This window comes from Magnolia sinica, chromosome 13 (assembly GCF_029962835.1).
Source record: "Magnolia sinica isolate HGM2019 chromosome 13, MsV1, whole genome shotgun sequence".
In the NCBI taxonomy this organism is placed as follows: Eukaryota; Viridiplantae; Streptophyta; class Magnoliopsida; order Magnoliales; family Magnoliaceae; genus Magnolia; species Magnolia sinica.
In genome coordinates, this window is record NC_080585.1 from 19,317,925 (window position 1) to 19,345,908 (window position 27,984).

General features: G+C 39.7%; 2 protein-coding genes across 3 annotated transcripts; both read left to right on the plus strand.

Moving 5' to 3' along the window:
* The first annotated feature begins 1,231 nt into the window (after positions 1-1,231).
* On the plus strand, positions 1,232-27,583 carry LOC131223093 (BURP domain protein RD22-like). Of its 2 annotated transcripts, none has more exons than XM_058218383.1 (3): positions 1,232-1,294; positions 25,676-25,787; positions 26,328-27,583. In XM_058218383.1, exons 1-3 carry the CDS (start codon positions 1,247-1,249, stop codon positions 27,326-27,328), a joined length of 1,161 nt encoding a protein of 386 aa, XP_058074366.1. In that variant the 5' UTR covers positions 1,232-1,246; the 3' UTR covers positions 27,329-27,583. The 2 variants fall into 2 exon arrangements, with proteins under 2 accessions (XP_058074366.1, XP_058074367.1); XM_058218384.1 differs by lacking the exon at positions 1,232-1,294 and adding an exon at positions 25,412-25,566.
* On the plus strand, positions 1,383-3,098 carry LOC131223096 (BURP domain protein RD22-like). The gene is made up of 3 exons (XM_058218387.1): positions 1,383-1,399; positions 1,474-1,585; positions 2,189-3,098. Exons 1-3 carry the CDS (start codon positions 1,388-1,390, stop codon positions 3,007-3,009), a joined length of 945 nt encoding a protein of 314 aa, XP_058074370.1. The 5' UTR covers positions 1,383-1,387; the 3' UTR covers positions 3,010-3,098.
* Positions 27,584-27,984: the final 401 nt, after the last annotated feature.

Here is a 27,984-nt window from a genome sequence, read left to right on the forward strand (position 1 = left end):
TCAATTACACTCATATCTATAGCCTCTAGTAGAATTACAATTGGAATATGTGTAATTTTGTGTAATTTTCGTGATACCGATCATATGAAACAGCCCTTGGATGCGATCAAAATAGAAGAACTCTCATGTACATGTGGGCACCGGAAAGCTTTAAGTGCACCATGGTGCTTTTAGACACTCGACCGTCCTATTGCCAATATATTAACGGTATAAACAATTATGCACGTCTGCATTGGCCACCAAGAGAAATTCAGATCAATTGTCCAGCAGATCTGGAACATTGATCTGCTGGGCACCACCACAAATGTTCATCCATCTGAAGATTGATCCAAGGCAGTTCACTTCGTGGCCACACATGCATGTTAAACCTCCATCAACGGATCACTCTGTTCATTTTCATACACATGACGCTCACACGATGAAGGTGAATTCACGGTGGGGCATACCCTATGCACCACCTAAATCGTATCGATGTGTGCAGCGGCATTTCGGACCCATCATGGTGTATTAATCATGTCGTACTTGGCGAGTTGGCGGCTGCCCTGTGGGCTTTATAAATCGGAAGCGGATTGGCTAGTGTACCTCACACCAGCCATATGGCTGTTATATTGGCGTCAGCAAGTCATGCGGGTTTGATAACGAGGAGTATGTGTTATATCCAAACCGTACGTCCATTCGTATAGCTCTTCTTAAATCTTCAGACAAAAAATAAGACAGATATAACTACCACGTGGACCAGACTGCAAAAAGCACCGGGAGATTGAACATCTATCATTGAAACCCTTTCAAAGGTCGCGGAAGTTTTGGATTAATATGCAATTTATTTTTCCTCCACATTTAAGTCTTTGTAACATTATGGATAGATTGGATGGAAACAAAACGTTAGGGCCTACGAACTGTTTAACGGTGAAAAGCACTATCTCTGATGCTATTGGTGGTGTGGTCCAGATGATCTTTGGATATGATTCATTTTTTGAATAATACTTTAAAATGATTTCTAAAAATAGATGAACGGTGTAGATATAAAAAATACATCACTGTGGGGCCATGTAACTTTGATCTCCTTTGAACCGTCCGTACAACTCGGAGCTCGAGGAGCGTCAGTGCTCGTCTTCGCACGACACGTACATACAGCAGCCATGAAGCTGGTGTGAGGTACACCAGCCAATCCACTTCCAAATCTTATAAATCAAGCCCACCTCTCCATTCTATGAACCACATCAACTGTCCATCTTTCTCTCACAACATGGATAGATGCCTGTCTTTCTTCTCCTTTGCTGGACTAGCTTATCTGGTAATAACAGCTCCTTATTTTCAACTTATAGATTTTTTCGCTTTCTTACTTGGTGTTATTTGGATTGTGTTCATTGCAGAATCTGATTGCGTAATGAGTAACTCGGTATGCTAAGCTTAGCATACCGAGTAAATCCGATTTCGTTGATGGCTGGCTAATGCGCATTTTTAATGTAACAGCTCACAGCGGCTGCAGTTGGAAGCCATGCGACGTCACCATCCGAGGCTTATTGGCAGAAGGTGCTGCCAAACACTCCAATGCCAAGTGCTATACGAGATTTCTTCAACCTGGGTGAGTCAGGAATCAATCCTTGTTTTTAAATCTCATGGGTTTTCAGAATGGAAGTTTAATGAAGTGTGGGCCACTCTGTAATTATGTTTTGATGATTTGGAGCGTTTATTTGGTGGGGCACCGTGTGGTTGGCTAGATGGTTGGAATTTAAAGTGGTTGGACGGTCTTGATCTTTTGTCATGTCTTTCCTCTCAGTGATGGACCATTACTCGAATTTGTCCAAGTTGTCCATCTGCAGCCATCAATAGGATGGTTTATCGGCTGGATTTTTGCAGTCTGACCATTCCATGCGATGGCTAGTGAAATAAACGGTTCTGATTGCTGCACGCAACATGTTTTGCTGCACAATTCCAAGGATCTCAATGAAGCACATAGGTCATGATAAAATTGTTTTCCATCACAATTCACAGGACAAGATCATTTGGATCCCGAGAAACTCAACTGGTTCTCATTGACTCAGTGAGTTGTGAGTCTTATGATACGAATCAGCTTCTCGAGTTTAATAAACTCGGCAGATGTGTTCTGAGTCGACTCAGCCAAATTCTCTAATGATAATCCTGTTATGACCACAACTTACTCTTGCTCTTATTACATGGACTGCAGATTTAATCAACGAGAAGACAGGCACCACCATTGACGTAGGGAAGGTCAAACCCAAGGGTGGAGTCAATGTGAACACAAGCCACAAGGGAAAGGCGCTGATCATCCTTGCCGCCAAACCCTTTTACTACTACCGTCCTCAAGGCTTTACAGATGCAGCTGCTCAGCTCCGTGATCAAAATGTCACACCCTACTTCTTTAAGAAGGACTTGCACACAGGTGCTAAGATGAACTTAATCTTCCCCCAGGCCATTACTGGGTCCACACTCCCTCGTGGGTCACTAAGCGGCCCGCCGCTTGATGGAAAAAAGCTTCCTGAGATCCTAAACAAATTCTCCATCGAACCCAAATCGCCAGAAGCTAAAGAGCTCAAGGAAACCCTCCAAGCATGCACCGAGCCCGCAATCAAGGGTGAAGACAGATATTGCACGACGTCAATAGAATCCATGATCGACTTTACAGTATCGAAGATCGGAACAGATGTCCAGGTGTTGGTGACGACCGTGGAAAAGGACACATCGATCCAAGTGTACACCATTGCACAAGGGGTTCAGAAGATAAGTAGCCCAAAGTCAGTAGCTTGCCACCCCCAAATATATGTGTACCCGGTGTATTACTGCCATGAGACGCTCGCCACGAGTGCTTACGTTGTCCCGTTGGTTGGGACGGACGGTTCAAAGGTCAAGGCAGTTGCATTGTGTCACGAGGACACTTCGTCATGGAACCCCAAACACATGTCATTCCAACTACTGAAGGTGAAACCAGGGTCTGTTCCTATCTGTCATTTCCTCCCTCAGGATAACATAGTTTGGGTCCAAAAATAACAAGTCCTTTTTCAATCTAGGATTACATATACCTTTAGGTTGAATATGTAGTTGGTGAATGTTGTGGTTTATATCATGCTTTGTGTGCTCATTTGCTGTTTTTTTTTTTTCTTTTTTTTTTCTTTTTCATGAATATGATATGAGAGAGATTTCAGTATGCTTGTAAGGCGCTTGTAATAGCATGTAAATCTCTCTTATGGTGTTTAATCTATGAGAGATCTGTCTCTTGTATACAAGCAATCCATGTTACAGTCGAAACATCTATCTAAGACTCCTAGCTAACTGAAGAAATCCAGAAACATCACGAGAGAGAGAGAGAGAGAGAGAGAGAGAGAGGCTTTCACCCAAAATCGTGTCAGCCCTTTTCAATCTATTGTTTATTTATAGTGATTTTACAAGAGAAGAAGTGTTGAAGTAGGAGAAGGAGAGTAAAAGAAGAGTTAGAGAGAGATAAGATGAAGAACTCTCCATATGTTTGGTATGCTGATCATGTATGGAAGACTTCTCTCCACACGTGTGGTCTCAGTGTATCCTTATCACTAACTAATCAAATTACGGGCCTGCTTGGATTGCAGTATATTCTACGGTACCGCATTAAAAAAGTATAATTATTAAAGTTTCATTTACCGGTGGCATGAAATCAGCCATAATGGCCATACGTTTGTTTCTGTGTTTTGAAACCACGTAAGGGCCTGTTTGGGAGTGTTGATTCGGAACCCCTGGATTTGAAATCCTTCTGTTACGGCACATATCATCGTATTAAAGTAATTATAGTGATAAAATTGATAATCTAATTGTTTTGGGATATTATCAGTGAGCCATGTGACCAATAGATAGATAGTCCAGTGGCACACATGCAACTCTCCAAAGGATTTTAGATGTAATCCAAGCTTTACCTTATATTTCAAACCCCCTCAAATAATTCAAATTACATGGCTTAGATGGTATTTAACACTAACGACTCATACGCTCATATAAGTTTTGCAGTTACAATATAGGTGGGACCACCTCGATGTTTGTGAGAAATCTGTTGATGCAGAAATTCGGGTGACCGACCTTCAAATAAAATGAAAATAAAAAGAGATGAAGTAGCTTCTCCTACCCAAAATCATATATAGTAAGTCGAAAAACTAATTCCAGTTTGGTTTGCGAGATACGTACGGTTATTTTAAAGTTCTAACCGTCCTGATCACTTCCGGCCTCTGATGGGAACTTCTCTACTCCATCTTGGCTATGAAAGTGTAAGCACGCTCTACATCAGTCTGAGTGGCCAAAGTCAATTTTGAGGCCCTGTTTATTGGTAATGGTACAGATTACCAATGCGCCAGATTAGGTAAATTTGTGGGTAATGATCCGGTGATATCCAAATGGTTATATGTTCCAACATGATAGGAAGATCCTCACCCTTTCATTGTGAGAATATTTTCTGCTTTTTTTTTTTTTTTCTAAATTAGTAATGATATATTTTTCGGTGAATATGGACCACTGCTGTATTATCTCCTTATCTATTAATCAATGTTTTAGGAAAGATTTTCACCCTAAGCTCCAACTTCAGTGAGACCCATCATACAAGCGGTTTGAATTACTGATCCATGGGCCCAAATGCATAGTTTCTCTCCCCTCTCAGGGGTCAAGGCAGTGGTTTAGGGGCATTGATATGGGACCTTCCTCATATGACTATGGGCCGAACTTGGGCCCGCCCACTTATTAGATGGGCCGGGCTATTTTTTGGGTTGTTACTTTGGCCACATAAATGAACCAGGCCTGGGCTGACTCTAACCTTTCTAAAAGCCAGCCACTCATAAGAAGCCCATAACTAGTAATTGAAACAATAGAAACCTTTGGGCTTGAATTGTATTTCAATGGCTTTGGGTTGAGCCGATGTTTGAATTCCAAGCTCATTTAGTTACCTGAGCTGACTGTGACATGACATGAACCTGACCCATTGACAACCCCAGATCCAGCTTTAGATCCAAGGTCCCACGATCATTGGTCAGACATCATCCCATCTCAGCCCATTTGTAAATAGTAGTAATAATCAAATTAGAATCTTGCCGTTGTATGAGTTTAGTGGCCTTTTGAGGCCTTTCTGTCCGTCAGAGCTAGCTTTTAGGGCCCAGTTTTTTATGGGCCTAATACATTGAACCAAAGACTTGGAATGGGCCATCAAATAAGACCCGAATCCACTAGGAGATGGTTCAGCCGTTGAAATTCGGCTCATTATTTTTTAATGTGTATAAGGGATAATGGGCTGGGTTATTATCAGCACAGAATAAGCATGGCAAGACCATGAAAGGTTCAGTACTAGTATTTGGTTCCATCGAGCCCACCAATGGTACTAGTTCACTTAGGTGCTTTTTAGACATGCTGATGGTCTAATCATCGATCTGCACCGTCCATTAGGTTCAACTCACTTTTGATTAGCTACGGTGACAAGTTCATGTTGACTGGAGGATGCTAAGCTTCCGATGTTGTACTTTCTTTTTATAACGGTAGGTTTGCCAATGTAATGGATGGGATGGACGGATGGTTATTGTCATTTGATGGAAATAATTCCTTCTAAGCGGTACCTATGTTAGTTTTTAAATGGGGTGACTCTTCACCCTTATGGACGGCGCAGTTGTGCAGCAATCCAGACCCTCCAAATCACTGACCGAATTGTGGATCCCGGATAACCAAACATTTCACTGAGATCTCAACCATTTGGTATTTTTAATTTGACGTTTGGACCAATCATCATTTCACACTTAACCATTCATTTGATAACTATTAATTAGATGGTTAGGATTACTTGAGCGTTGTGATTTCAGAGATATGGTCCATCACCTATTTGGACGATCTGAAATGAATTGGCTTACAAATGTCCACCGTTGAAGATTTAAAAGTGGAAATCTCTGCTTTGGACCACAAGTCATAGTCCACCCTCTTTATAACTTGCTATGTGTATGTGAAATCCAACCCTTCCTAGAGGTTAGCCCCACCACGAGGATTAACTAGCCGATCTACTGATCAGGTGAGGGACACAGTAGAAAACAATTTCTAGTCATTGATGTATATAAAAATACAAATGTGGTCCACTCAATGAGTGTGTGGCTGAATTTTGCACAAGGTTATCTTCGTGATGGGACCAACTTGTCAGACAGGTTGGATGTCACACTGACATGAAACATTGGATGTTATTTCTGGGTGGACCCTAACAAATAGTCCAACCGGTTGGACTTCCGACCTTTTTCCTTTTAAAATGATTTAAAACTAACACAGGAGTTGAGCTAAAGAGGATCTTTCGGGCCCATTCCACTTTTCAATTTTACAATTTTACTCTTTAGTTCATTTTTATTTTCAGTTTTATATTAGATCCCCTTCTCCAAAAATCATACTCCCTTAGTGGACCACAATGTTAGCTTAAGTTTTTCTGATGCAGGGATGAACCTGATGAGGCCCATCGCAGTCTTCCTCAAGGATAACTACTCCGAATCCACGGAACTTTTCTGGACTCCTCACAAAGACTTCTCAAATCTGCAAGGAAAAAGCAAGGAAAATAGAAAAAAGATTCTATAAAATTCATAAATTGATTTATTAATGAAAAAACGAGCTTACACCCCCTTTAAATAGGGATACTAAGCCATGGAAGAAGTTTTGGAATTAAACTACAACTAAAACTCCTAAAATTCGCAACTTATTATTTATAGATAGTTGTGATTCCTATTAGTGCCCATGGTTTTCGGCCAAAAATAGTAAGTATCCTATTTGGTCAAACCATGATATTCTCCTAATTATTCTAAGAACTTTTCATGTTGGGCACAACTCCTAAAGCTCAATGATGAAGAGTTATATTCAAATTAAAACTTTCTATAAATAGTAAAAATGAAATTAAAACAAGGATTGTGACCGTTGATCTGATGGTATTTTGCAAATTTGACGTGTGTAACCTGGCATAGGGTGGCTAAACTAGCTCGTCCTACCCCAAAATCATATATGGTACGTCCGATAGTTCATTCCGGTTTGCGAGGTATGTCCGTTTTTAAGTTCTGACGGTCTGGATCACCTCCACTTCCAATTAGGCCTTTTCTAATCCACCTTAGCCATGAAACTGTCCGCGACCCGCCCTACTTCACTTTTCAAACCACCCTATGAATGACCTGGATCTTTGACACGTGTGCCACATTGGACATGCCACTCCTTACCCCTGACCCAGCATCAAAACAATATTCATGATCGGATGCACTAACACCTTATCTATTCTAATATGAAAACATATTTTCATTCAGGGGTGGATCTGCTGAACTGTTTTGGCACTTGGAAGTCACGAATTGCGTGGGCCCTGAGATTTTGGACGTGCACATGGAGTGGAATTGGTGGCCTTTGAATTTTCTCTTGAAAGCATTTTTTAAAGTGACTTTAATGACTAAATAATTTATGGAAAAAAAAAAAAAGGCTTCCTTCCCTTTTCATTTCTAATTATTTAACTTTGTATCAAGTGGGTATTGCATGTGCAATGCATGTGGAGTGGTGGTGTGGAAGGAAGCAATTCGTAGGATTGAAAAGAGAGAGAGAGAGAGAGAGAGAGAGAGAGAGAGAGAGAGAGAGAGAGTGTGTGAGTGTGTGTGTGTGTGTGGGGGGGGGGGGTGGGAGACTACACACCAAATAAGAAAGTGTTGACCATGCAGGCATACATGCAAATAAAGAGAAAGTGATGGCTAATTGAGGGAAAAGAGGGTGTGGTTATATGTAGTTGTCAATGGTCTACTTAGGCGTGTGCTCACCTAGCCTGCACCCCAGTTCTCACGAGAACTTCTCGTGAGAGCTATTTTGAAACTCATCACATGTGACGTGAGCCTGGAATTTGAACAATCCATGTGATGTAGCACCCCATGGAACCTCAGGGCCGACTTTCACTCTGATATAAAACGTTGGTGGGCCATGGAAAAACGAAACAATTTCCTCTCTTGATTTGTCTCTCTTTTGCTACGGCCCACAAAAGTTTTGGATAAGTGTAAAAGTAGGGTTGTCGGAGTTTCATGGGGTGCTGCATCACATGGACTGTTCAGATTTTGAACCCACATGGGAACTGGCACGCAAGTGAGCATTCCTAGGCCTACTTATATCAAAATTTTAAAACGTAAAACTGCATCTATACTAAAATCTACACTAGTCATGAAATTAAGCATGTAAAAAATAAACCATTACTTAACAAGTATGCAAAGATTTCCAAATTATCTAAACATTTTTCATTTTATTTAAAATACCTTTCAATGTCCTTTTAAAACTCATAATTCAATACTCGTGAAAAACTAATTGCATAGTATAAGCGTCAATGGCTACCTGCCTTGTTTGTATATACTAATGGAGAGGTTTGCTGGAAAACATGCCGACGTTTTTCCAATAAGAATCATCGGAACTCTAGCCTCTCAATATTTTTGGGTATTTTTCAATTACCCAAACTAATTATGTGATAGAGCTCCTCTCTTATACAGCAGATTCCTGAAAAGCACTTTTCAACCCTTTGATCATACAAAGGTTATGGTGACCCTTCGTATTCAAAGCAAAAGAGCCAAATTCCATAATCCAATTGAGAACATTTAATAGTTTTCTATCCTCAATACAAAGTCAGACAGATGGTATAAACGGATTAGATTATTGGAAGATGACTTAAATTCAAAGGCTAAAGACTGGAGTGCGAACCTCTAAGGGCGGTTCACTAAATTCACAGTCTAATGGATGCGTACTAACTTTCCAAATCCTTGTAAATTGTGGCACTTGTAGTGATTGGACCACCTTTGTACATGGAGAAAGGTGGTGACGGGATGAAAAGTGATAAGGTCAATCATCGTCTTCCTACGGAACTTATTTGGACTCCCCACAAAGACTTCTCGAATCCACAAGGAAAAGCAAGAAAATAGAAATAATATTCATGAAAATTCGTTAATTGATTGATAGATGACGCAAGGGAGGACGTGAGGTCGAGCACCGTCTTCCTCAAGGGAATAATTGTTCTGAATCCTTGGAACTTCTTTGGACTCCTCACAAAGATTTCTCGAATCCACAAGAAAGAAAGCAAGCAAAATAAAAAATAAATTATATATAAAATTTGAAATTGATTGATGAATAAATAAAAACGAATTCACAACCCTTTAAATAGGGGTACCAAGCAATGGAAAAGAAATTAGAATCAAACTACGTCTAAAACTCTTAGAATTCGCAACTTACTATAAATAGTAGACTTACTATTTATAGACGATCTTGATGTCTACTAGTGTGCAAGTTGTTTTCGGCCAAAAATAGTAAGTGTCCTATTTGGCTTTACCAAGCTGTTCTCCTAATTTTTCTAAGCTCTTTTCGCGTTGGACACAACTCCTTATGCCCAACGGATGAAGAGTTATAATCAAACTAAAACTTACCATTTATAGTAAAAATAGCATTAAAATGGGGAAACAACCGTCGATCTAGAGGGGTTAGTTGGCTAAAGTAGCTCATTCTACCCCAAATCATATATTTTACATCTGATAACTCATTCCGGATTGTGAGAAACGCCCGATTTAAGGTCCGACGGTCCGGATCACTTCTGTTGTCGACCAGGCCTTTTTTAATCCATCTTGACCATGTAACTGTCCGCGACCCACTCTACATCAATAGATGATTAAAAACGAATTTACAAACCCTTTAAATAGGGATAACAAGCCTTGGAAGAAATTTTATGATTAAACTATAAATAAAACTCCCTAAATTTGTAACTTACTATAAATAATAAATTTACTTTTTATGCTAAGTGTCCTATGTGGCTTAACCACGTTATTCTCCTAATCATTCTAAGCACTTTTTATGTTGGTCCCTCATTGAAGTCTTGAAGTAGACCATTGTATTAAGAGAGTTTTCCTCTATAATTTAAAATAAATTTTTTAAAAAAATAAAAAATAAAAAAGAAGAAGAAAAGAGAGAGAGAGAGAGAGAGAGAGAGAGAGAGAGAGAGAGCGTAGTAGAGACGTTAAGTTTCTCATTGAAGTCTTGAAGTAGACCATTGTAACACTAAGGTCTTGGTATCGATTCCCTGGTGGGGTTGGCTAACGGTGAAGTGTAAACTGACAGTAGGATGGACTAACAAGCTAACCAAAAAAAAAAAAGCGTTCTTCCATGTAGTGATAGCTGGTTGAGAGTATTATCTATCTAATTCTTACAAGACCCGATATTACACATGCAATTGGAATCATCAGCATTTTCATGATGCAGAGTCCAGTCAAGCATCATTTCAAAGCGCGTCAATACATCTAATTAAGGTAGATTAGGGCCATAGTTAACTTTTGATCAACTATCTTTGATAAAGGAGTTGTATATGATGTAGTTAAATTTTTACTAAAGCTGAGACAACCAATAATCATAGTTCTAAAAGCCACTGGCATTACTCAAAACTCAGCCGATCTTGTCAATAATACTCCGCAAGATCTTGATCCAAGTCTCTATGAAACTCAATAACTCAATCCCAACTATTCAAGTAGACCCAACCACTAGGTTAACTCGAGGCAACTCCAAGTAACTTGAACCGAGCTACCCTGTTTGTCCCATATGTATTACTTGTAAAATGAAAAGAGAGAAGGGATTCAAAATTGCAACCTCTGCCTAAGTGTTAGAAGCCCTTAACCAGCATGCTATTCAAAATATCAAGTCGAATCAAGTTCAGTGTGTTTTAGTCCACCCGACACCACTGAACATCAAGCCAAGTTGAGTTTTTTGAATCATACGGTTGGATTGAGGCTACTGTATTGAGTGATCCAACCGACTATCTTATTATTTTTGGAATATTTTATTAATATAAATAGAAAGATGGGTATACCAATAATGCATGCACTGACAACCGAAACCAAGTTCAGAAGACTATAAATGACTTATGTGACTGATTAACAATATTCAGTGGCAAATACACTATTGACTTTAACAACCTGAATGCGTAAGAATTCAACATTTTAAGGACGAACGAAAGATGTTAAAGTGCACCATCACCTCATCAGGGAGAAAGTGTGACTAGAAAGAGAATGAACATTTATTTAATCTTGATCTTTGTAAAGTGAAAATTAGAGTATTTTAGTGGATCATTAAAGACCTCATGATAATATTTATGAATGACTCATTCTTTTGTAAGAGATGAACATTACTATATCTATATTTAGGTGCACGGTGCACATCAGTACTTTAGTGTATATCTACCTCTAATGGTGAAGATATATTTAGGTGCACGGTGCACATCAGTACTTTAGTGTCTATCTACCTCTAATGGTGAAGATGTTATTGATTGTGAACCCATATTGTATCTAACTTAAAGATTTTTTAGCTACTATATATGTTTCCATACGTCTGCCATGACACGGTGTTTATACCATTGTATTGAATGATGCTGGCCGGTTGCTTTCTGCCAGTGATGTTGATCTTCTACAAATATTGAACATAGACAATCAAACTGTCAATATCTTAATTAAGAAGTTAACATAGACGATCAAACCGTCAATATCTTAATTAACAAGTTATCCTTTCTTAAGCTTTTTACGTTGAGAGGGTAACTTGACATAATAGGCAGAGAGTTACATAAGATTCAATGACGTTTGTGTAGTGATAGGCACTGTTAGGGTGATTTGGCAAACGGATTGGCTACTCCCCTGCCATCAGCCAATGGCTGATGGTCGGTGCTCTGTGGGCCCCACCATGATGTATGTGTTTCATCCATGCCGTCCATCTATTTTTTTAGATCATTTTATAGTATGAGACCAAAAATAAGGTTTATCCCAATCTCAAGGGGACCACATTACAGGAAACAACAATGTCTCATCCATGTTGTCCATCCATTTTTCCAGATAATTTTGTGGCATGAACTCGAAACTGTGGTAGATCAAAATCTCAAGCGGGCCACACAATATTGATTGAACTCTCACCATTAAAAACTTCTTAAGGCTACAAAAGTTTTGGATCAAGCTAATTTTTTTTTTTACCTCTTCATCCAGGTCTGTATGGCGCCCTAATATACAGGTTGGATGTTAAATAAAAATTACAGTAGCCCATGGGAGATTTTTAATGGTAGACATTCAATCACTAATGTTTTCCCATGGTGTGATCCAACTGAGCTTTTGATCTGCCTCATTTATTACATGAAATATTAAAATGATGCGTTAAAATGGATGGACGGTGTGGATAAACCACATAGATCATGGTAGGACACACAGATCACCGACCACTAACCACTTGGCTAGTGGCAGCGTCACTCGCCAAACTGCGTCCGACACACCATTATAATAGTGGTGCGCTGCACGTGGTGTATGTATCACATTGGATGCATCACCTAGGCCTTAGGTTACTCTAACTGTAGGTCCTGAAAAGCAACCGTTTTAAAACTCTAGTGGATCACAGCAGAAGGAACAAAGTGGAGCGAATTCTCACCTGGGCCACCTGAGTTGCGGAACACCTTAATTTTTGTATTGACCCTTCGTCCATGGAAAATAAAGGGCCTAGATGGCCTGGATCCCATATAAACAATATGATGGACCCCACGCAAATCAAGAGTGGGCATCGCCTCTCAACTTGCCCTCTTTGTTTTAGCCCACCTGAGTCTCTGTTTGGGCTGATTTTGATGGGTAGGGCTAATGTGTGAGGTAAATGATAGGATGAACCGATCAGATGTGGGCCCAACTTCTTTCCAGTACACCACAAGCTTGCAGTTGTACCGGTTGCACAGGAGTGCACCCTATTATCGTATTATAATGTTGTGAGATGTGCAGTCTCCACGAGAATCTCATTTCTCCTCTCTCACGTCGAGAATTTTTTATTTGACAATGATTTCCATTCACACAACAAAAGCTACAAATCCATTGGGCCCATTAGTGTAACTCAGAAATAACTTCTGCTTTGAGGAAATCCTAACCATAGATTGGAGGACTGAAAAGAAGTAATCTTCCACCTGACCAGACTCATCCTAATGGTGTGTTATCTGGTCGTAGCTCATCCATCCTACTTGGCAATAGATGAACGGTCTCGATGTTGCACATATGAGCCACGTGTAGAAGACTGTGTACATGGCATTGGGTGCCTTTTCTATAACTTAGTTCTTCGTATTACACGATGCTACTAGCAATGGAACTCACAAAGGCAGCGATCAAGTAATCCGAGTCATTCTTTCATTTAGAAGCAATGCAGGTGATGGTCCACATTCAACAGTCAAAATTGTGTTGGTTAGAAAGATGGAATCATCCTACCCGTGAGATCTTTTCCGCTCAGTGGGACCCACTGAATGGAAAATTCATGTTACATCCATGTCGCCATGTTAATTTGTTCGTTGCCTCTCTTTTAAATGAACTTGCCATTTTCATCAACCACCTTGCATTTAGGTGCAAGATCAGGGAATATGGACCGTCCACTTGATTCACCTAGCATTGGATATGCTCCACTGCAGAAAATCCTCCCATTTTGAGTGATCCTAGCATTCCGATTAATGGACTTTTCTACTTACGGCCATGCACGTTGGACAGGGTACAGCTTATGATGGGTTTCAGAGGAAATCAATGCGCCAAATTAGCCGATTGGGTGGCCTATCAATCTGTTTTCTTGAACAATCATCTAGATTTTCAGGATAGTCAAACATGCAACATTCTAATAAAGCTAATTCTGGGCTGACCATAAAATCCCAAAATGCCTAAAGGGAAAGCCCGAGAAGCCCGTTAACACGACCCAAAAATGGTTAACGGCACAGATCGATGAGATCGTTTCCCATTTAGTTTAATCTTGGCCGCTCATCCAAAGATGTCAATAAGCCATCAACCAACCGAATTGCATATCCCTGACTCCAATGGTACCGACATCTTATAAAAATCCAACTAAGAATCCCGAGATGGAAAAGGCAGGCAACCGGAGATGGAAAAGGCAGGCAACGGGACCAAAGGGAATACCACAACTCTATATCACTTCAAAAGGTCTACTAGAAAAAAGGGTTTATCAAAAAAATGATCTTTCATGGGTCGTTTTTAGAAAGTAACTCAATTTTATAACACCTTTTGCAAGAGGCTTTGCAACTCACATGTAAAGCAAAAAAGAATGGACCCAAAAATAGCCCATGAAGGCTGTAATTAGGCCTCTTCAACATATTTAAGATCCACAGCTGCAAACAGGCCAAGAGGACACAGCGAGAGAGAAGCAAAGGCCGTGGATAGGTTTAACCTTTGCTGGAGAATTCCTCAGGAGCTGATTCTCGAGCTTAGTTATGACTGCGGCGCACCCTCACCTACTTAAAACCACAAGTGCTTAAACCTACTTGATCATCTGTCATCCCCAACATGGTTTCAATACAATGCCACTATGTCCAACTAAGGCAAGAAACATCTCAAGTCGAAGAAAATACTAAAGTCAACAAATATGGTTGAAATTGAAAATATCTCATTTTCCCCACACACTCTTAATTACAAAATGTGTCTAGTCTCTCCTTTCTCTTTTCACATTTTGAATCAAATCATATTGCACTCCAACCATTCAAAGAACACCAACAACTTTTTCATACACATCTTCAATATACTTTTCTACTCATTTAATTTTTTTCTCTGTTTTTTTTCACCCACCCAAGGTCCTAAAACCCTTTTTTTTCACCCACCCAAGGTCCTAAAACCCAACACAGTAAAACTTAATGCAATAGCATTCAAGTTTGCTTGAACCCTTCTAAAAAACGTAAAACCTCGTAAAGTAGATACTCGCATAGGCAAAAAAATATATCTAACCATTTCCTTTTTTGTAGCTGAAGCCTTAGAATTTATTATGCAAACCAATCATAGGAATTACTCGCGTTAAGAAATCTCATGATTTCCCGTACTCTGGGCAATTTTGTACCCTTTTTAGCTCATGTATATTTTCCGAAACTACATTTTGGCTGGTGGAGACTCTTAAGTCAAAAAAATAAATAATAATAATAATAAAATCTTTTCATCTAAGTCAACCATAAACCTAACAAATAACCACATAACCCGATGAGTCTAACATGAGGTAGTGAGGGTCGTGCCCCGTGTCTCCGTTCACAAACACATGAGTCCTAGCCTTGTCTTGGACAATGATGCCCAGTATAGTAATACACGTCCAAACACTTAAAGAGGTGGTTCCAACCACAGATAGACCATGATCTAAATGTGAGGTTACCACTAATGACCCTGCCATTCGACCGACAGACGGTTGGAATCACGATCAACATTAAGTCCATTTTTCGAATGATTAGGATCGTTTTTCATAATATAAAGAAAAAGAAAAAATTCACATGGCCCAACTTCCTAGTACTAATTCATTTCAGTAGGTGCAGCCTACCTAGACTTTTCAACTTTGGACGCTAACAACTAAAAATAGATGTAGTTACTAGGTAGTAGATCACACATGCGATCATGTCATGTCATTAATGAAACAAGTATATGCCACTCTCACTCTCTTAACTACAATATTTAAGTTTGGTAGTTGATCAAAAGCCCAAGCAATCAAAGCCTTTGAAAACCCTTCAATTCCTCTATGTGGAACTTTAGGGCCACACATATATTTATTCAAGATCAGGGCCGTTGATCCGGTCAGCACCACCATGGATTTTGATCCACCCAAAGATTGAACCAAGTCCTTTCACCACATTGAACACACATTACATGCATGTTAAAAGCCGATCGATCGCCCTTTCATTTTCCACATGTGCCGCTGACCTGTTAAAGGTTAATTTTTTGTGGGGCCCACCCTGTGTAGCACCTGAATCATATCAACCTGAGCGTAGGTGGAGTCATGAGTAGCATTTTGGACCCCATCATGCATGTCCACCTGTTGATGCAGTACATGAAAGCCCAATCAAGAAGCCCAAGCCTCTTGCTTTTTCATTTAAAGTTAATTGGACTGTCATTAAGATGTATCATTTTCCGTGTCATTTTACTTGCTCTGGTTCAAAAAATATTCATATGTGTAGTTTTTAATTGTCATTTTCAAAGCATTAATGCTTAGAGACTTTAATGTAACATAATACATTATAAAATATGTATTGAGAGAGTGATCTAAGGGCTATCTATCACTTTTTCTAATTTGGCAAATTCTTGTATATTGGTTGAAAATTTTACTTCCTTTTATTATACTATATCACAGCCATCTTCCCTCTCTTTGCATTTGTCTTTTACACTTTCCTTTGCTATCTTTCTTCCCTCATTATTTTGATATCACAGTTGAGCTAAGCTCCTGAACTAATTTCATCTCTTAGTTTTCCTCTTTAATGGCGGTAAGAAGACTTAGAGTAGGACGTGACAATAACATAAGGATTGATGCAAGAGAAGAAGGGATTTAAGCACTACGAAGAGTCTGGTGAGTCTTAAAAACATGATTTTAGCCAATTTCGTCACCTATCTAGCTCCCACAGCCCAGCTCAAACTGGCCCATTACCACTAAATTCACAAACAACCTATGATTGAGATGAGAAAAGCTTTCAGTGCTCTTGAAGAGTGTGATGGTTAATACACATCCACTCATAAATTGTACATGTGGAATAACACCAGGTCAACTTCAAAAATGTTCGTGTGAAGCACTTCGATGAGTCATACTCAGGATACATGAAGTCCACGTGGAGTGGAGATTTTCTAGCGCAAGAAACTAGGTGACTATTATCTAATATAAATATAAAATTCTTCTTGCTACCAAACTGGACCTATAAGATAATCATTACATAATAACTGCATTTTTCATATATTTTTTCTTTTGATTTCTTGGCATCCAAACACGCCCTTATCTGATATCATTGTGAACATCAAATAGATGGTCGATTCTACTAAGGAATTGGGCTTGGTCTGGGCTGGCCCAGGCTAGGGCCTTTACCCAGATGCAAACAACGTCTCATTACTTATTGAGCTTAAGCCCAACCAATGGGTCCTTTGGTCAGCCCAAAGGATGACAGACTTTAGATTGTTCCCGCCACAAAATCAACCAAGAGCAAACAAAAGAGAACACGGGCTACACGGACGGAGAGAGAGAGAGAGTGAGAGAGAGAGCAACTAAAACCAGTTACTTGTAAGCTACTTGTATCAAAATTTTAAAATAATAAAATGTCTTTATTCTAAAATCCACACCATTCATGAAATTGAGAGTAAAATCTAAATCATTGCTTAATAAACAAATAAAGACATCCAAATTACCTAAACATTTTTCGCTTTGTTTGAAGTCCCTTACAATCCTTTTAAAACTCATATATAGTTCAAGTCTCTTAAAAGAGTAATTGCAGGCATGGTATGATCCTCCATGGCTACTTGCCTTGTATATAGTATGGAGAGGTTTTCTAGAAAACATCCTGAAGTTCTCTAATAAGATACACCGGTACTCTATCCTCTCAATTTGAGATCCAAATTGATTATGTTATAGGGCTCCTCTCCTAATAAGATGACCCTTTTTTTTTAACACACGCACACAACCCCACACACTCACGCCATAGTGGGATTTCACCACCTATGGATACTTGAACCCTTGACCGAGTGTTGAAACTCCTGAGAGTCTACCACCAGAGCAAGAGTAAGGATCCTAATAAGATGACCCTGATTCAAAGGCTACAGTCCGGAGTGCAAACCTCTAAGTTCTGTATAGTAAATTCACAATCTAAGGGATGTAGAACTTTGTGCAATCCTTGTAATTAGTGGCACTTCTGGTGATTGGACCACCCTGATCTTTGGCTATGGAGAAAGGTGGCCTTTCTGATGAGTGGACCATCATCACAATGGGCCAGCTTGGCACCACTTGGATTACCTACCTTAATTCAATTCAAATATGCACGCCCTTAAGTCCCTCATAGGAGTCTTGAAGTAGACCATTGTAATCAGAAGAAAGCCTCTTCCAACAATGGACAGTCATGTCATGCAGTGATAGGTGGCTGAGAGTATTATCTTAGTCTTATAAGACCAGATATTGCACATGCAATTAGAGTTATGAACATTTTCATGCAGACTCCAATCAAGCCTCATTTTGAAGCAGTTCGATGGGTGCATGTTAAGGTAGATTAGGAGGATATGTAGTTAGCTTTTGAATTATTTATGACAAAGGAGTTGTATGTGATGTAGTTGAATTTTCTACTAAAACTGAGACAACCAATAATCACAGTTCTAAAACCCACTGACTCAACTCAAAGCTCAGTGGAGTCGACACTACTCGACGACATCTCGGGCCAAGTCTCCGTGAAATTCAATCCATCGACCTTATTGTGTGCTACTGGAAAAGCTCTATGAGACAGACCCACCATGATGCATATGTTTTAACCACTCTGTCCATCCATTTTTCCATCTCATTTTAGGGAATAAGGTGAAAATGAGGTAGATCCAAATCTCAGGTGGACCACACTACAGTAAACAATGTTGATTGAACGCTCACCATTAAAAACTTCCTACGGCCCGCTGTAATGTTTATTTTCCATCCAACTCTCAATAAGATTTTAATGGTGGGCATTCAATCAACAATATTTTCTGTGGTGTGGCCCGCCTGAGATTTGGATCTGCCTGTGGGAAAATGGATGGACAGCGTCAATAAAACACATACATCGTGGTGGGGCCCACAGTGTTTTTCCAGTAGCTCAGTACTAATAACGTCCGTGCTATGTGTTAGGCTGCGCATTTCCAGTCCGGACTCACCACTCCTTACCCCTGAAGAAGCATCACCGCAATATTCATGATCTGATGCATTAGTACCTTATTTATACTACTATGAAAACATACTTTCATCTAGCAGAGGATCTGCTGAATGAATAATATAATTTACTTGTTAACCAAAATAAATAAATAAACAAAGACATCCTTCCCTTTTCATTTTCATTTTATTTTTTTTTCACTTTATATATATAAGTTGGTATGGCGCATGCAATGCATGTGGCGTGAAAGGAAGTGATTTATAGGACTTGAAAGAGAGAAAAAGAATGCGGACTACACACGAAAAGAGTGTTGACCACATACATACATGCAAGCAAAGAGAGAGAGTGCAGCCTACTTAGCCTGGCCTAGTCATATTAAAATTTTAAAACGGTAGAAGTGCCTCTACACTAAAATCCGCACCAGTCAAGAGGATTGAGCATGTAAAATCTAAACATTACTAAACAAGTATGCGAAGATATTCATATTAACTATAAAAAAAAAAATCATTGTGTTTGAAATCCCTTTTAATGTTCTTTAAAACTCATAATTCAGGACTCCTAAAAGAATAATTGCATGCATGGTATGATTGTCCATGGCTACCTGCCTTGTATATAGTCATGAAGAGGTTTCCTAGAAAAATCCCGACAATTCCAATAAAATACACATGGACTGTAGCCTCTCAATTTGGGCATTTTTTCAATAACCCAAATTGATTATGTGATAGGGCTCTTCTCTGGCATAGCGGATTCCCAAAAACCCCTTTGATTGAATATTTCAACCCTTTAATCATATAAAGGTTACCGCGACCCTTCATATTCAAAGAAAAAGAGGTAGATTACATAATCCAATTAAGAGCTTTTATTTGTTTTCTATCCACAATATATAGTCAAAAACATTGTATATAGATAAACAATTTGGATTGTTGGAAGATGACCCAGATTCAAAGGCTAGAGTTGGGAATGCAAATCTCTAAGGGATGTAACTGTCCATAATCCTTGTAAATGGTATAGCACTTCTAGAGAGTGGACCACCCTGATCTTTGGCTGTGGAGAAGGGTGCCTTTCTGGTGAGTGAACCAACCTGATCTTTGGGTGTGGTTATCATCCACAATGGGCCAGCTTAACACCACTTGAATTACTTATCTTAATTCAGTTGAACTAGAGCTGCCTTAGGTCCCCCTCATTTAAGTCATGAAGTAGACCATTGTTATAAGAGAGTGTTCTTCCATCAGAGGATAGTGCCATATATAGTGATAGCTGGTTGAGTATTAACTATCTGATTCTTACAAATCCAGATATTGCACATGCAATTGGAGCTATGAGCAAAGTCCAATCAAGCCTCATTTTGAAGGATTTTGTATGTGAGGTAGTTGAATTTTCTACTAAAGCTGAGACAACCAATAATCATAGTTCTGAAACCCACTGAATGGACTCAAAACTCAGCCGAGCCAACACTGTGAGATCTCGAGCCGAGTCTCCATGAAACTTAATTCCAGCTGTGACTCAATCCCAACTAAAGTAGAGCAGGTCATGGACACTTTCATGGCGAAGGACCAGAGAAGGCCCGATCGGAAGCGGAATTGATCAAGACCATCGGAACCTTAAAACAGTTGTATCTCGCAAATTGGAATGAGTTTTTCGACATATCACATATGATTTTGAATAGGAGAAGCTACTTTAGCCAACCAACCCTGCTATGTTGGGTTTCCCACATCAGATTTGCGAGATTTCATCAGATCCACAGTCAAAAGTCCATTTTATTTTATTTATTACTATAAATAGTAAGTTTTAATTCGATCATAACTTTTAATCCCTTGAGTTTTAGGAGTCGTGCCCAACATTAAAATTTTTCTTTTTTTAAAAAAAAAAAGGCATAGAAAAATTAGGAGAATAACATGGTTAGCCAAAGTTTGAGTTTAAAACTCTGTCCTAAGTTTGAACTCATTATTTAAAGGATTGTAATTTTATTTTTATCATTTATCAATTTAGTTTTAAATTTATTAAAAATTATTTCTATTTTATTCCTCGTGGATTTGAGGAAACTGTGTGAGGAATCTAGAGAGCTCCGTGGATTCAGAGTAGTTATATCCTTGAGGAAGATGGTGATCGACCTCATCACATCCTTCCCTGCGTCACCAACTCATCGTGTCGACCTAACCACTCAGTGGACCCTAGGCAACTCAAGGTAACACGAACCAGGCTACCGACTTTGTCCCAAAGGTAGAAGAAGGGATTTAGAATTGCAACTTCCACTTGAAGGCGAGACGCCCAAAACAAGCATGCTATCCAACATATATGCTTCCTTTTATCTTCTTTTTTTTAACACACACACACCCACACACACCATAGTGAGATTTCACCACCTATGGGTCTCGAACCCAAGACCTTGTGTTGAAACTCCTCAGATTCTACCACTGAGGTAAGGACTCAAACCCAACAACATGCTCCCGCTTAGCTTTGCATTTCATATTCCTTGTCCATCTTTTAACTATTTTAAATTCTATTCTAAACTCTTATTTTTAATTTATAATTATTAAATATCAAGTCGAGTTATGAGGTACACCCTTCGAGTCCACCCAACCCAACTAAATATCAAGCCGAGTTGTTTAGAGTGAGGATACTGTATTGAGTGATCCTACAGACTATAATATTACTTTTGGAATAGATGGATACCAATAATGCATTTATTGACTACTGAATCTAAGTGCGCAAGAGTACAAATGACTAATGTGACTGATGATCATGAACCATATTCAGCATTGATTACCTTACCAAGCTACATTTTAGTAATAAAAGTACTTAAGAATTCAGTATTTCATGCTAGAACGAAACATATCGAAGTCGTGAATCATTTTATATGAGCAAATGTGTGAATAGGCGACATTATCTTCTGTGAATGAATAAAGAAGAGTAAACCGAATCGATTATCTTAATTAAGAAGCTTTGTATGTTTAGAGGGTAACCCGACATGATGAGTAAAGAGTCACCGGAGATTCAAATCAAGTAATGTATAATTGCTGAGTAAGATAGTGATGAACCATCTTGTCGGTGAAGTTTGTGTAATGATAGGAATTGTTTTGATTTGCGTTTTCGTGTCATGTAAGTATGTATCACAACCAACCTCAGGTTACTAGCTATCAAAATCAGCTTGATCTAATACTCTGGTGTGCCACAGCATAAGGAAAAATGTGGGAGAGGATGCCCACCGTCGATTCTCACCTGGGCCACCTGAGTTGCAGGACACCTTAATTTTTGTACTAAACCTTGGTCCATGGAAAATGAAAGGCCTGGATCATCTGAATTCCATGTAAACAATATGATGGAACCCCACGCAAATCAAGGGTGGGGATCTCCTCTCGACTTGTCTGCACCTGAGCTGTTGGTTGGGCTGATTTTTAGGGCCTAGGGATAACATGAGATAACATGTAGGATGGATGGTAAGATGTCATGAATACATGGGCCCTACTTCCGTCCAGCACTCCATAAGCTTACAGTTGCACGGGTACCACCGGCGCGCACCCTATTATAATATTATAATATATGCGGTGGGTATGCAATCTTCACGAGAATCTCATTTCTCCTCCTCTCACGTCGGGAATTTTTTTATGTGGTGGCGATTTTCATGTGATTTCCGTGAAGTTCACGCAACTATAGCTATACGCATCCATTGGTCCCCTCTAGGGTAACTAATTAGAAATCACACCCTTTGGATGCGGATTCTGTTGATCGGGAAAACAGCGATTGTATAGGACCCACCATGATATATGCGATTTATATCCCTATCGGTGTGATTTTTTTAACTTGTTTAAGGGTACGTATAGGACCAAAAATGAAGCAGATCCAAATTTAAAGTGAATGACAGTACAATAAACAGTGGTGATTTTTTCAGCTCATTTAAGAGCTTAAACCCAAAAATGAAGCATATCCGAATCTCATGTGGACGACACTACAGGAAACAGTAGTGATTGAAAGCCACCATTTAACACCGCATGTTTGGTCCTTGGAATTGAATGGTATTGAATTGTATTAGATAAGATTAACATCATTATTGTACAATGATTGCATATTGGAAATACAAGGTATTGTAGCCATCCAATCTTATGTTTGGAATAAAAATTTTGCTATCAGAAAAAATAGGATTAAGGAAAAATCATGTTTGGTGGAGCATGGAATTGTAATCAATGGACCAAATTCAAAATGGATGTCGTTCACTTGTACACATATATAACTATAATGTCACATGTAAACAGTGTATATGGATGGATGGTATGGATAAGCATGCATCAATGTGGGGCTCACATGTGCAGCGGATTTCAAAATCTATGGAAATACTACATGGGACCAAATGCAAATCCACGGGACTAAATGCAATTCCATCCCACCTAATCCCAACCTTTCCCTTCCTTTCCAAATGTCATGGAATTGCAAGGGACTAAATGCAATTCTATCCCACTTAATCCCATTTAATGCCCTTCACCAAACGCCCCCTAATGGGGTACAAAAACTTTTGGATCAATGATATCATCTTGTATTTACCATTCATCTAGGTCAGTGTGCCTTTATCAATAGGTTGGATGTCAAATAAACATTACTAGAGAGCCCCATGACGTTTTTAATCAAAGTTGAGATTGAATTTTATTTTATTTTTTACTTCTTCTTTTTTCACCCTCACACTTTGTATTGGTCACTATCATACCCTTAACCTTTGTGTTGAAACTGTTGTGAGTCTATTACTACTGAGCATGAATGGGGAACTCAAAATTTGGATTTGCTCAAAGCCCTAAAATGAGCTGGAAAAAGGATGGAGAGCATGGATATAAAACAGATAGATCAAGGTGGGGCCACAGTCATGGATCCACTAACCTCAATGGTTCTCTAAATGAACTGAATCAGTGTCCCTAATCGGTTTTTTCTTTTTTCCTTTTTTTTTTTAACACACGCACACACTCACGCCGTAGTGGGCTTTCACCACCTATGGATACTCGAACCTTTGACCGGGTGTTGAAACTCCCGAGAGTCTACCACCCGAGCAAAAGCAAGGATCCATTGTCCCTAATCGTTGATTGGAGGACCGAAAAGAAATAATCCTCCTAATGGTGTGTTTTCTAGCTGTAGTTCATCCATACCATGGAGCAATAGATGAAAGGTCTCAATCTCGATCTTGTGCATATGAGAGCCACGTATGGAAGACTGTGTACTTGCATGGGTCTCTACACATGCCTCACTGGTAGACCCCGTGGGTTTCAACGCAGAGGTTATGGGTTCGAATACGTGTGAGAGGTTTTATTAAAATAAATAAATAAAAAGACTGTGTGCTTGGCATTGGGTACTTTTCCTGATAGTTCTTCTACTCAAACCCTGTGATCCATTTAGAAGCAATGCATGCGATGGTCCACATTCAACGGTCAAAACTGTGTTGATGAGCAAGAGAGAATCATCCTACCCGTGAGATCTTTTCAATGTGGTCAATACCTGATCAGTGGGACCCACCGAATGGAAATTTCATGTTATATCCATGGGACCATCTTAATTTGTTCTTTGCCTCCCTTTTAACTGAGCTTGCAATTTCCATCCACCACCATGCTTTTAGCTGCAAGATAAGGGAATCTGAACCGTCCACTCGACGCACTTAGTATTGGATGGTCCACTGCAGAAGATCCTCACAGATTGGATTATCCTAACCTTCCGATTGATGGAATTTTCCCATTTGGGCGTGAACTACTGACTGCCATCTCATTTTTCGTCCATGGTCATCGGTGGGACGGCTAAGATGCCCGTGGTGTGGCTTTTCTACCACACATCATCTTCATGGGGGCAACCAGATGTACGATCTGGATTCACTAACAAGTAACCATGCTAAAAGCGGTGAGGCTGAAATCAACCGACGCCAAACCATTGCGATAAACCAAATTGGACGGTGTATCTATCTACAAAAGCCACTACACATGAGCCCACGGCTCTGTTTTCGACGGTGTAAGTAATCCACAGACTACTGAAATGAATTCCTAATCCACCAAGTGGACCACGCGTACAGGTAATCCGAACCGTTAAAGAGGTGATTCCAACCATGGATAGACCATGATCAAACTGTAGATTACCAAAAACAACCCTCCCCATTAAAAACAGACAGTTGAAATTACGAAATTTTCAACCGTTTATATTCAAGTCCATTTTTTGAATATTAGTCTCATTTTTTACAAAAATAAAACAAAAAAAATAGGGCTTTCAATGGCCTGTCAGTCATGGGCCCTCCCAGTTGAAGTGGGACCTACACCATTCACATGGCCCAACCGTGGTATTACCATTTCATTCCAGTAGTCCGCGAACCATCTAACTTTTCAACTATGACACTTCCCAACTAAAAAAAGGAGTGTAGGTAGTAGATCAGAAATACGTGGTCATAACACTAATGAAACAAGTATATGCCATTCTCACTCTCCTAACTGCCATTAAATTCGGTAGTTGATCTGAAGTCCAAGCAATCAAAGCCTTTGAAAACTCCTCAGTTTCTGTATGTTGAACCTTGGATCCACACGTGTATGTATTCAAGATCCCGACCGTTGATATGTTGGGCACCAGCATAGATGTTCATCCACCTAAAGACTGTTCCAGGCCCCCGTTCATTTTTATACACCTGCTCCTCATATGATGAAGGTGAATTCACAGTGGGGCCCACCTATCAGCCACCTGAATCGTATCCACGTATGCAGTCGGCGTTTTGGACCCGTACACCTGTGCGTGATGTCCAAGACCGACCGCATTGAATTAATGGTATGAGAAGATGGCAGTTGGGTGCATTAATCAAGTCGTATTTCTAGGTGGGGGCCTTATAAATCAGACCCATCTTTCTATTCTGTCAAACACATTGAATTCTTTCTCACAACATGGAACGATCTCTGTCTTTCTTCTTCTCCGCTGGGCTAGCTTTTCTGGTAATAACAACTCCTTATTTTCTACTTTGATTTTCTTCTTTTTCTTACTTAGTGTTGTTTGTGTTTTGTTGTTGTATGGGCTAATCAGCTTCTTTTTTTAATGTAACAGCTTGCAGCTGCTGCAGTTGGTAGCCATGCAACGTCCTCATCTGAGGATTACTGGCAGAAGGTGCTGCCAAACACTCACATGCCGGACTCTATCCGAGAATTCTTCAACCTGGGTGAGTCTGGGAATCAGTCCTTGTTTTTCAGTATTCTGGACTTTTCTCACAACTGAGGTCAGTCTATTTTATCACAGAGATGTTGTTGCCAAGTGCGGCCCACTCTCTACATATTGGTTTGATGATTCAGAACGTTTATTTGGGGGGGCACCATTTATTTGGAATTTTAAGTGATTGTACGGTCTCGATCTTTTATTATGTATTTTCTCTCAATGATGGACCATTGCTCGAATTTGTGTAAACTGTCCATCTTCAGCCATTAGTAGGATGGCTGTTGGGTTGATTTTCGCAGTCTAACCCTTCCATACGATGACCAATCAAATAAACGGTTCTGATCACTCACGATTCCAAGAATCTCCATGAAACGCATGACCCATGATAAAATTCCTTCCCATAACACGACAAGAATTTGAATCCCAACTCAACTTCTTCTCATTAACTCACTGAGTTTTGAATCTTCTAACTCTAGTCAACTCTCGAGTTTTAAATCTTCCATCCTACGACAATAACTTACTCTTACTGCCATTGCATGGACTCTAGATCTGATCGACGAGAAGACAGGCACCAACGTCGACGTAGGAAAAGGTGGGGTCCACGTGGACACAGGCAAAACGAAGGGTGGCACCACCGTCGACGTAGGAAAAGGAGGTGTCGACGTAAACACCGGAAAAGGCCAGCCCAAGGGCGGCACCACCGTAGGTGTAGGAAAGGGCGGTGTCAATGTAAACACCGGAAAAGGCCAACCGAAGGACGGCACCACCGTAGGTGTAGGAAAGGGCGGAGTCAATGTCAACACAGGCCACAAAGGAAAGCCCGTAGTCGTTAACGTCAAACCCGGCGGCAAATCACCATTCAATTACAATTACGCTGCGTCAACCGAGCAGCTCCACGATCCAACGCTTACACTCTTCTTCCTTGAGAAGGACTTGCATACAGGTGCTAAAATGAATTTAATCTTCTCAAAGGCTATTTCTGTATCCAAACTCCCTCATGGGTCAGTATCCGGTCCGTCGCTCGACGGAAAGAAGCTGCCTGAGATTCTTAACCAATTCTCCATCGAACCCAAGTCTTCAGAAGCTGAAGCAATTAAGGAAACTCTCCAAACATGTACTGAGCCTGCAAATGAAGGTGAAGACAGGTATTGCGCTACTTCTGTAGAATCCATGATCGACTTTACAGTATCGAAGATTGGAACGAATGTACAAGCATTATCTACGACTGTAGATAAGGAATCATCGAACCAGCTGTACACCATTGCACCAGGAGTTCAAAAGATGAGTGGACCAAAATCGGTAGCGTGCCACGCTCAAACATACGTGTATCCAGTGTATTACTGTCATGAGACTGTCGCTACGACCGCTTACGTTGTTCCGTTGGTTGGAATGGATGGTTCAAAGGTAAAGGCAGTTGCGGTTTGTCATAAGGATACTTCGTCATGGAACCCTAAACACTTATCATTTCAGGTACTGAAGGTGAAACCAGGGTCTGTTCCTATCTGTCACTTCATCCCTCAGGATCATATTGTTTGGGTACAAAAGTAGGAAGTTTGTCTTTTTTTTACTTTAGTAATACATATATATATATATATATATACCTATAGTTGAATATGTAGTTGGTGATTATGTACCGATTTATATGTTTATTTTCAGTTTTTTCTTCTTTTTTTATGAGAGAGATCTCAGTGTATGCTTGTAAGACTTTAGTGATGGATGAATAATAGCATGTAAATCTCTCTTATGGTGTTTAATCTGCGAGAGATATGTTGCTTATATACAAGCAATCCATATTACAGAAAATATGTCGTTATGAGACTCGTAACTAGTTGAATAAAGGGCTTCTTTGGATTGGAGCATTACATAATAAAGCAATGGAAAAGCATAATTATTGTAATTTCATTTACATATGGCATGAAATATGTTGTAATCGACATGTTTGTTTGTGTGTTTGAAACCACGTAATGCTACAATCAGTCAAATCACGTGGCTTAGATTGTATTTAATACTAAGGATTCCCGTTGGTCAGATCAGTTTGTGGGAATCTAGATGGGCCCATAATGTTTGTGAGAAATCCACCCCTTCATCTGCTTTGCCAGCTCATGTTAGGACATGAGACCAAAAAAGAAGTAGATACAATACTTAAGTGGGCCACAGGACAAGAAAGAGTGAAGATTGAAAACCCACTTTTGAAACGTGCTTGG

What these genes read in the sequence shown, in the direction of transcription:
- LOC131223093 (XM_058218383.1), top strand. Translation starts at nt 1,247, where the DNA reads ATGGATAGATGCCTGTCTTTCTTCTCCTTTGCTGGACTAGCTTATCTG. An exon ending in TTGCTGGACTAGCTTATCTG is followed by an intron (nt 1,295 to 25,675) that starts GTAATAACAGCT and finishes TTAATGTAACAG; the next exon opens with CTTGCAGCTGCTGCAGTTGG. An exon ending in CCGAGAATTCTTCAACCTGG is followed by an intron (nt 25,788 to 26,327) that starts GTGAGTCTGGGA and finishes CATGGACTCTAG; the next exon opens with ATCTGATCGACGAGAAGACA.
- LOC131223096 (XM_058218387.1), top strand. An exon ending in ACGAGATTTCTTCAACCTGG is followed by an intron (nt 1,586 to 2,188) that starts GTGAGTCAGGAA and finishes CATGGACTGCAG; the next exon opens with ATTTAATCAACGAGAAGACA.